Source organism: Periophthalmus magnuspinnatus, chromosome 7, assembly GCF_009829125.3.
Source record: "Periophthalmus magnuspinnatus isolate fPerMag1 chromosome 7, fPerMag1.2.pri, whole genome shotgun sequence".
In the NCBI taxonomy this organism is placed as follows: Eukaryota; Metazoa; Chordata; class Actinopteri; order Gobiiformes; family Gobiidae; genus Periophthalmus; species Periophthalmus magnuspinnatus.
In genome coordinates, this window is record NC_047132.1 from 8,483,348 (window position 1) to 8,494,494 (window position 11,147).

General features: G+C 36.2%; 1 protein-coding gene across 1 annotated transcript; it reads right to left on the reverse strand.

The window, feature by feature from the left end:
- Positions 1-1,186: 1,186 nt before the first annotated feature.
- On the reverse strand, positions 1,187-6,149 carry LOC117373957 (uncharacterized). Its single transcript, XM_055223053.1, has 5 exons — positions 6,111-6,149; positions 4,802-5,122; positions 2,796-3,113; positions 1,902-2,052; positions 1,187-1,464 (listed from the first exon to the last, which is right to left on the reverse strand). Exons 1-5 carry the CDS (start codon positions 6,142-6,144, stop codon positions 1,311-1,313), a joined length of 978 nt encoding a protein of 325 aa, XP_055079028.1. The 5' UTR covers positions 6,145-6,149; the 3' UTR covers positions 1,187-1,310.
- Positions 6,150-11,147: the final 4,998 nt, after the last annotated feature.

Sequence of the window (11,147 nt, forward strand, 5' to 3'; positions counted from 1 at the left end):
AATCTAAATTACTTTTATACATGCCCTATAGGGGTCATTCACATGCAGCCACTGACCAGAAGAAATAGTTAATTATCAAAATCAAGTAAAAATGTTGATTCTTTTGTTACATATCAGTAACGCAGTAAAAAATACAGCATAATGTGACTAATTCTAGCTAATGATTTCATTTTGTTTCAGTTGTGTAATATATTGCTGAAGTATTTGGGGTCAAACTCACTATAAACATGCATGCTGTACTGGAATGTTTTGGGCAGCTTTCTAGATTCAAAGCAAACTTGTTTAAACATTAGGTCTTTATTGCATTCTTAGTCATAAACACTTGATTTATTGGTTTAACCTGGGATTGGTATCTATTATTATGGTTTTATCTGCATCACATATTCCCAAGGTCAACATTTTAGGTACAAAAAATATGTCAAACACGCATTGTGTTGTTCCTGTACAAATATGCTAAAAAAATAAATAAATGGACCTCCATTTACAAAGGTTTTGTTTTTGTTTTTTTACTTTCAAAATAAAAGTTCAAAGTACAAACCAGCAATAGAGTAACTAGTGACAACAAGTATTATATCTGATCAAACTAAATATGGCAAACTTAACAATACAGCAAGATACATTCAAAACAATGTCACTTCAGTAAGTTATATTTTAAACCTTTAAACTCTTAAAGGTCTTATATTATACAAAATTGACTCGTGAGCTTTGGGCCATGTTGAAATGTCATTACCTCATCAAACACACACCCAGAGTTGTTTAGTTTCATTCACACATATTTGAGTAATCCTTTGCTATTAATCTGTCTACATTTCCAAAGCTCAGAATGCTCTGTTCCACCTTATGATGTCATGAAGAGGTAGTTTTCACATTAACAGCTACCTTTTACCATTTGCTCAGATAGAGAATGATAATTCCAGGCCTGAAATTATCCAAATGACCCTAGTGAAGCTGTATGAAGTTTAAAAACACAGTGGAGCACTTCCTGTATTACCACATGACATCACAAGAGAACTCATCTTAAATATGCAGGAGTTTTGTTATAAACATGTGTGAATGGGAAAAAAAAACAGAACTCCAGTTATGTTTTGATTAGGAAACATTATAACATAGATTATAAAGTATTATATGGGTTCTTTAAGAAGTATATATTTTTTAAAAATGAGCACATTACTTCCAGGGACAGACATGAAATGTTGAATAGAAAACTTGGATGATGAAAATAGTACAGAAGTTATAAACCAGCCAAATGCTGCTAATCACTTCCAAGGAACTGCGATTGCAACAGAAGTGCGTCACAGGACATGGTGCATTCAGGGGCATTGGGTACTTCTCTGTCTCCTCCTCACACGACTTACTCTGCGTTTACTTTTAGTGCATCTCACCACAAGGAGCAGAAAAATCAGCATAAACGCCATTAGGCTCAAACGAAGAACTCTATAGTACGGTATCCATGGGGTCCTTGGCCTACAAATAGACAGGTTCAGTTAAATAGAGCCAGTTACCACCATTAAGTAATTCATGTTTTGTATAACATTGACACTAATGATACAAATTCCACCACTTTGGGAGCTTTGTATTGGCACCACCTTTACCTCTTTTTTATTACAATGTCCAGATGATGGTTACAGTTTATAGTTTATATTTAGGGAAAACATATTTACCTAAATGCTGTATTTTATTAATTAGTTCCACACTACTCTAGTCCATGGCGAATTTTCCAAGGTGCAGCTTTAACTTTCTATTTCCATGGAATCATGCATTTCCACTTCCAGAAAGCTACATCCTGTCACTTTAAATTGTGACTTTGAATTTAATCAAATTGTGCAAATTGTCTAATGCAGCATGTTTCTAAAATGTGCCAAAACAATTGAGAAAACTGTAATTCATAGGCAGTCCCTTACCAGCTCTGAATCTCTCTCTGAAGTGTCTGATTTTGATTGACAGTTGAGACTGGAGAGGATGAGGAGTTGACAGTAGTAGAGGTAGTGGGCACTGAAGTGGTGGTGGGCGGAGTGGTGGTAAGTCTGTCTGCACAGTCATAGAGAGACTTACCTGAGGAGAAGCAAAGAAATATTACTATTAATACTAATATTAATAAGCATAGAACGAGTTAAACACATAAAAACAGGTGAAAACACACACAATGCAATACAAAACTAGATGACGGTGTGGTCGGTTATGTGGTATAGGATTGTCTGAATGAGCCATAGACTGTATATATAAATGAACATTGCTAACCCGCTAGCTGCTGTGTTCTAAATAGGAAGTGAGCATGGGCGCACTTCCAGCTCCATTGACTCTGGCTCCAATTCACTTACCATTGGGAAACTGTCACCTCTCTCTCCGTATTCCACTCTCTGCTAAACAAGTGGTGCCAGCTTGAAGGGGCATTACATTCAACAGCCGGGTTGGCTGTTTGGTTGCTATGATACTCATAGTCAGAATAGCTAATACGCAACTTGGCTCCAAATTGGCCCCTATAAGTGCTAGCCTCGATGAGCTTCATTTGATTGGAGACAAATTACACTCCTTTAGTTCACTCCTTTATACAATCTATGGAATAAAAAGGTACATTTTGAGTTGTAAAGAGAGGAAGGGAGTCGATGTTGCAGAGGTCAGGTGAGAGTGTGTTCCAGAGTTGTGAATGTGGATATTCCTGTTGTAAGTTAAAAATATATATTACACTATACTGTCAAACTTCTCACAATCTTCATTTAATTCCCATATTAATTCTGGCTAGCATTGAGTCTGCAACCACATAATCTGGTCTGTTTGATTTCATTCATTGTTATTACCTTGTATTTTAACCTCATAGATACAGTTGCTCTCTGCTGCCCTCAGAACCTGCACATACATTGGATCACTTTGCTCTTGTCTCACGCTGTTTCGGGCAACACAGTAAAAAGGTGAGTCTGTTTGAGCTAGTCTACAGTGCAGCCGTAGATCATGAGACTCTGAGACCAGGGAGATGGTTGGGCGAGTTTGTTGATACCAAACATAAGCCACATTTGTGCCTCTGTCTGAGCCACAGCGCATGGTGACAGGCTCCCCCCAACACGAAGGCCGGCCCACCACAGGAGAGATTGGCCGGATTGCAGGTTTGGAAACCGGAACTGAAACAAAGAAAATAGGATACCATGTTATGCCATGTTATAATGCTGTTACCAAAAACAAGCCGGGTTGTATTTTGTTTCATTCACACGTGTCTGACTACCCCTGCATTATTAGTCTCAGGTCAAGATGCTCTGTTCCACCTTGTGACATCATGAAGTGGTAGTTTTCAAGTTAACAGCTACCTTTTACATTTAGTTCAGTAGAGATGGGCAATTCTAGGGCTGAAATTATCCAGATGATTCTACTGAAGGTGTATGGAGTTTAAAAACACAGTGGAGTGCTTTCTGTATTACCACATGACATCACAAGGGGGAACAGAGTGTTTCTGTTTGAGAGAACAGCCTTAATATGCAGAGTTTGTGTGTTCAACATGTGTGAATGAAACAAAACACAACTGTAGCTATGTTTTTGAAGCAACAGCATTATAACATAGATCAGAAAACAGCATAATATGGGCCCTTTAAACACATTTTTAATCAGATAAAGTTTGAAATATGGTGACTGGAGGCTTCTAGTTCAAGTAGAGAATGTTCACAAATAGCCTATTATTGATAAACATAGCAACCGGCACAACAGGAAGTTTAAATGTCATTGGTAGGCTGTATGAGCCTCAGTATGGAAAGTGTGAGTGACAGGTTGATGCTGTGAGGTATGACGATGTTAGACTTAAGGCGACATCTGGTGTTTTAAAATGTAACTGCAAATTGCATATTTATTTTTGTTAAAGAAGACCTATTGTGCTTGTGTCTACTATTTAGGTCTATGTTTAGTTCTAATCTAAGACACCCATGGGTCATTATCTTATAATTAGCAAATTTTAAATTGCAATTTCTATCTAAAATGACTTAATAATGGAAACAAGTCTGCTCCTTTCTGTGTTAGAAAACTGCGGTGCACAATGGGAGCTGACGTCACAGTAAAAACGTCATCACAACATTAGACATGTAGCTGTCGGCCTCTCCTAGTGAGTAGCAGATTTTTTTTAATTTGTACCAAAATCACTATGTAACTCTGCTGACCCTTGCGTGTCTCATTAATTAAGAAAATATTAATTGAATAATAAGTACAGAGCAGTGGCCGTACGCCAGTAGTGATGAAAACCGAGATTGTTCAGTAATATGGCATCTTGAAAATAAATGATAAGAGGAGACAACTATAACATGGCTAACTATGAAAAGTCAATTTTGTAGAAAAGATGCGCTTTAAGTGTTGGCTTCATGACCTTCTTTAACCATGCATGCCACGATCAAATTTTAATGTTTCAGTTACTGTAAAAAAGAAACATTGTGATTTTATGATTATTCACAACCGGGGCGGCGGGGGGTGCACAGGCCTCCACTAGAATGGCCAATGCTCCTCCATAGCTAGATTTCTGTCCCTATGAAAGTGGGACACCCAATTTTGACAAAACATTTTCAAATGGCAACCACAGTGTTCAAAATGAGACTATAATAAAATTAAGAATTCCATATTAATTTGTATACATCACTACAGGGGCTGACCATATTTAGATTTGGGTTAAAATCGCAAGTGGGGGGTATGCTCCACTAAATGAACATGTTAAGTGAGCACCCACACTGACGACCTTAGCACCCTTAGCTTCCCCAACCAAAAATGCCTGGTGCCGCCCCTGATTCACAATTATCAACACCATGACCAAACAACACTGAAACATATTTAATCATACCTTCAGTGACAACAACCTCAACTGAAGTCATGACATCTGCGTAGTTTTTGTCGATGCCAACCCAGTACATCCCAGCATCTTCAAACCGGAGTCCAGTCACTTTAATAAACAACCCTCTTCTTGTAGCGTCTGCTACTGTCCATCTTTGCCTGGTTTTGGTTTCAGAATCTGCCAAAACTTCACAGGTACGATGAGAGCTTCCTCTGCACCAGTACTTTTTGCTGAACAGAAAATTGTCTGCGTTGTAGGTGCAGCAGAGGACAAATTCACCCCCAACATGTACTGTGATCTGGGTCCTGTCACACTTCAGCTGAAGACTCACTGCAATTTAAAGGACAGAGGCTTTTTCAACATTAAATAGTAGTATTTTCTTTTATATGTGGCTTTATATGTGTAATCCCTCATCGTCTAAGTATGTTCCACAGTGTGCAAACACTCAAGATTATTCTAAAGATATTCAGGAAAGGTTCATTTCTGTCCTGTGATCAGATCTTTTTTTAGTATCTGATTTTTGATACTTTTGACAAAATTAGTATTATTCTAGTATCAACAAAACAATTATGCAAAATGTGACTCAGGTGACTTTAAGGTACTTCAATGCACTTAACTAATAACAGATACAGACAGGGCAGAACTGAAGAAGCTATTTAGAAGAGTGGAAAAACATATTCACTCTAAAAACTTTTGTCCAGATAGTAGAGAAAGGGTATGTAGACCTGGTATTCCTGAATTATTCTCTAATTTTTAAAGATTGACACCAAAAGTCAGTGGTGAAGTGCCAAATAATTGGTTCTGATTGGGGGTGTGCAGTATTAATAGGTAGATGTTTGGGAGTATTACAATAACATCATCAGAAGATATTTTGTCACTCCAATAGAAATGTAAAAAAGACATAATAAAACCAATTACATGCGTTGATAAATATATTAAGTATTAGACAAATGTGAAGAGACTGTCAAATTGTACATAAATATCCATTTACACCCTTGTTAGAAAGGCAAATGTTTTAGTTTTAAAATTTTTGCACCATTTTGAGAGGTTTTTTTTAACTGTAAATTATATAATCAATATTCATATTTTGCATCACAATATTAATGATAATTTGATATATTGTCCAACGTGCGATGCTCTAGAAAAATACAAAACCAAAATTGTTCTTAGTCAAAAAGTATGTCATTCACACGATATTTAGATTTAGGCATGTTTAAGAATTTGGGGTAGGTGGTGTAAACAAAAAAAAAAAGCAAAAAATAAATACATACATTTAAGATTGTAATAATAATAATAATAATAATTAAAAAGCACTTACCATGGATTAGACAGACCACACAGACGAGCTTCATTTTGTTTTACCAGAACGTCTCATCAAACCAGTGCCACTCAGGAAGCTGCAGACACATGGACAGCTGCTTTCTATTTCCTGTTGGTTTAACTTAACCTCGCAGGTACTTCAGAGAAAAAAAGCCTATTGTTTCGTCTCAAATAACCCTGTCTTCTGCATCCTTCCACCTGCTTTAATGTTGTTGGGTTTTACATGCATGTTTATGGTGGAATATTCAGCAGTTACCATGCTGACACAATGCACACACACAAACACAAAGGTTTTAAGATACAAAATTTAAAGGTCCTATATTACACAAAATGGATTCTTGTGAGTTTTAAGCCATGTTCTAATGTAGTGTCCTCGTCATAACCATGGCCACAACTGTGTTTTGTTTCATTTACACAATGTTTGAGTAATACTTTATTATTAGACTGTCTACATCTCCAAAGCTCAAAATGCACTCCACAATGTGATGTCACAAATTAACAGCTACCATCTTTAGTTCAGTAGAGATTAGAGGTTCAGAAGGCAATTCCAGGGCTGAAAACATCTTAATGATTCTAGTGAAGGTGTATGGAGTTTAAAACACAGTGGACCTTGGAGGACTACACAATTTTTAAAATAAATCTAATTACAATTTTTTGCTTTTTCAACACTTGACACTTCATGAGTCTACCTCATGACACAAGCTCAACAACACTGAAAGAAAAGTATCACAGAGTCTAAAAGTTAGAGCAGCACATTTAATTAAATTTGAATCAAGATTCAGTAATTTTTCATTGATTCTTTATTTTAGATACAAATATTATTGGGTCCATAGTAAAAAAAAAAAAACTAGATACATATTTATTTTTATATATATATATATATATATATATATATATATATATATATATATATATATATATATATATATATATATATATATATATATATATATATATATATATATATATATATATATATATATATATATATATATATATATATATATATACATACATCAATGTATGTATGGGGAATGCCAGCGCCCACAAACAGTTGACTGCCAGTGTACCACCTGGGCACCCACAATAGAAGCCTAAAGGAGTCATTGTAGGGCACAGTGAGCCTGCGGAAAGTCCCACGTCCAGCACAGAGGGGGCCGCGCACAGTGAAGTACAGTAGGCTCTGAACAGAGAACACTTCACATCATGAAAACACACAGTAAATTTGTTTGCCTGGGCAGACAGTTTACAATGCTGTCTGTTGATGTTTCTGTCATCCCACCAATCATCTGTCATTACAGCAAGGTTTTTGATTTCTTTTGTGGGTTCAAGAGGCTGTTCACATCATTTAAAGACAGGAAAGTTCATATTTTTATCTTCTTTACTCCTCACAATCATGGAGTTACTCTTTGTGAAATTATACCAACATGTTAGTGTCACATGAACCATCTCACACTCTGAGGACTTCAGGGACCGGCCTGCCCAGAGTCAGGACTAAACATGCTAAAACAGCTAAAACCTGGAACAATCTTCCTGAGCATGTGAGACAGGCCTCTACTTTGACAATGTTTAAATCCAGGCTCAAAACAGTTCTGTTTAGCTGTGCATATGACTGCAAGGATTTTCTTCTGCACTACTCTCTTTTAATGTTAATTTTATTATGTTTATTTGATGTTTATTATTTATGTTTTTATTTGTGCGATTTTAATGTCTTTTTTATTCTATAAAGCACTTTGAATTACCTTGTGTACAGATTGTGCTATACAAATAAACTTGTCTTGCCTATACTTTATCATATTTTACTTATTATCTCTTGCATCTCAGCACTGTGAGGGCTGATGATCACAAGATCATCGGCATACGTGAGGTGACTGATGACCTTCCAACAACACACCGTTTACAAGTAATTAACTCTGTAGACAATATATACAATAAATAAGAATGGAGAGAGTATCCCTCCTTGTCGAACACCTTTACTAACATGACCGGCTTCTGATAGAGCATTGTCCCATTTCACTCTCATTAACTGCTTATCAAACCAGAACACTAAAATTCAAACCAGATATTTTGGCACACCTCTACTGACTAATTTCAAAAATAATTTGTTGTGGTTTACTCTATCAAACGCCTTGTGGTGGCATCAGTAAAACACAAAAATATAGATGAATTCAAACCAAGATATTTCCCAACTATTTCTGTCAGTGCATAAATACACGTCAGGTCCATGTCCCTTTTTGAATCCAAACTGATTATCATTTGTTAGAACATGCACGTGCAGTCTTGTGAGCATTACATTTTCTAAAACCTTGGAGAGAAAGCTGGCAAGGGCAATAGGTCTGTAGTTTAGCAAACTATTTAAACTAGCAGCCTTGTCTTTAAAGACAGGAATCAAAACAACAGAGATAATAGAATCAGGCAGGACACTGTGGGTCAAAAGACCAGTAAAACACATGGACAACAGAGGGCATAATTTATGACTTGAATATTTCATGTGCTCAGTTGTGATTTTGTCTCATTCACAGGCTTTGTTTTCACAAAGTTTTAAAACGGCATCAAAGATTTCACAGGCAACATGCCATCAGTCATATTAACATGATCAATAACAACATTCACGTCACTTTTCACCAAGTTAAACAAGCCAAAATAATGTTTAATGTCAGCAGTGGTGGAAGGGGAAAAAGTAGTAAACTACTGTACTTAAGTAGAATTTTTATGTACTTTATTAGTTTAAGTACATTTTACAGTGGATACTTTTTACTTATACTTCACTACATTTGAGAGCAGATATCTGTATTTCTACTACACTACATTTTTAAACTGAACTGAAAAGATTTGATAAGATTTGATGGTAACATCCAATAAATACACAAAATTCCTAAGAAAAATTAAGGAACTGATTCATTGTTATTGTCATTGTTAGTGCTCACCAAAATCTGTATCATTTTTTTCATCTATATAACTATATTTAACTTGTGTGAAATACTTTTATGTTTTACTCTTGAAGTACATTTTAAACAGGTACTTTTAACACTTTTACTTAGTTTTTGATGAGACTAAATATACCTAAATGATCACTATGAGGTAATATGAAGTGCTTTCTCTTCTCGGAATAAAGGGGCCGGAATAATTCAGTACATGGAAATTTTTGTTTTTGTTTTGTTGCAACATAAATTAACAACTGATCCACCCTCGCTCTTTGACGGAGAGGTTCCACAGGTCTTTCCTTCCTGTTACTGTCAGATAAAACAAACTATGCTAACCCTGCTGTGTCATCCACCTTTATCAATATCAGTACTGTAGTGTGAATATGTACTTGTACTATTCAACCAAGTCACTTTACCTGCTCTTTATGTATTTAGACATGAAACTTTGCTGAATATCTTTAAACTTTAGCTCTATCAGAACAAGTATAAGACACATAGACTAGTACACACCCATGGATCACTATGGAACATACCTGGACACTGAGGGATTACACAGATATAACGCAACATGGGAATAGGAAAGAAAGTACTACGGTTTAATCTTGAAAATCACATTCTATTGCGTAGTAAAATAGTGTTTTTATTATCATTCTGGTGTTAGTATTGGAATCAGTATTGAGTATTGGGTCTATTCCTTAATATCGAAATCAAGTTTGAAATTTTTGTGTTGTGACCCCGCGTTATAGTTAGAGCGCGTTGTTATTCTCCTGCTGTTCTTGGACTTTATGTTGCAACACTGTAATTTCCCCATGGTGGGTGAAATAAAGGTTTATCTTATCTTACGTAATAATACAATTTGTTGACTCCACTGGACACCTGTAGTTAATGGTTATATGGGCTAAAATAAACATGTGTCAGCTTAAAATCACTTCCAAATCATTTTTAAACTTTTTTGTGAACATTGGGGATTGTGTCTGTGTTATGGACACTCCCTCGGCGTCCTTCTGTCCCTCCCCATAGCTCTGCTCCACTCCTCTGAATGTCGTCCAACAAGATCAACTGCCTATGCCGTCTCTCCTTCTCACTTTGAGCATAATGCGACTTGTTTAAAGATATTTCAGACACTGCCGAGTTTAATTACAAACCAGAGTGGTCTGAAAATACTGCAATGCTCAAGTCACGATAAATACTTTGCATTAGCTTAAGCACATTTTAAACTTGTTCCAGTTAAAAACATGCCTGGAGTTCGGACATCGCAATATATCAAATCGGTTACAATATAAAAAATCATGTTTTGCTACTTTGAATTAGCAATATTATTATGCAGTGGGGTCCAGGTTTGTTGCGTGGTTATTTTAAGGGTCCTTACTTTAATTTTAGAAACCCTTGCTGCAGTATGTGATAAACCTCATGAAATAACACTTTTGATCAAACCAAAGTCTAAGTTTTTTTCTCAAGACATAAAAACACTGTCTCACCTGCTGATGTCTTGAGCTGGTGTGGTCATCTGTGTGTTTAAAGTCCTTTTGCCTTCACTGGCCTCACTAATCACTGCAGAGCTTCCATTGCAAAGAGTGCAACTATACTTTTAGCACTTATTATGAACGTTATTTAACCTGCTTTGCGTACTCAGCTGATACAAACGCTTTTATTACTTCAGTGACCTGTTCTCCATAAATTATTTTAAAGCTGCACTGTATAACTTTTCTGATAGAGAGTCCAACCACTTCTCAATCAAGATGTTAGACTTTACATTTGATCTAACTCCATGGAGAAAAGCGGGTGGCAAAAGAGAAGAAGTTGGCAGTCAGATCTGTGGAGAGGTGACCCTGCTGCCCAGTAAGAAAAACACAAAACAAAAAACAACTATAACTGAATAAGTGCAAGATAGAAGTCTAAAATCATACTGTGGAACATTACCGGCCAATCAATAACATTTCCATGGAGACAAGCAGGTAGTAGACCCTCCACCAGAAAAGTTACATAATGTATCTTTAAACACCAACGTTGAAGTACCCAAACATATATGAAATGCTTAGATATTGCATAATGTTATGAAACCCCGCCCACTCTGTTTGAGGGTGTTCCCTGTCTAATGTGCCTATAGGACC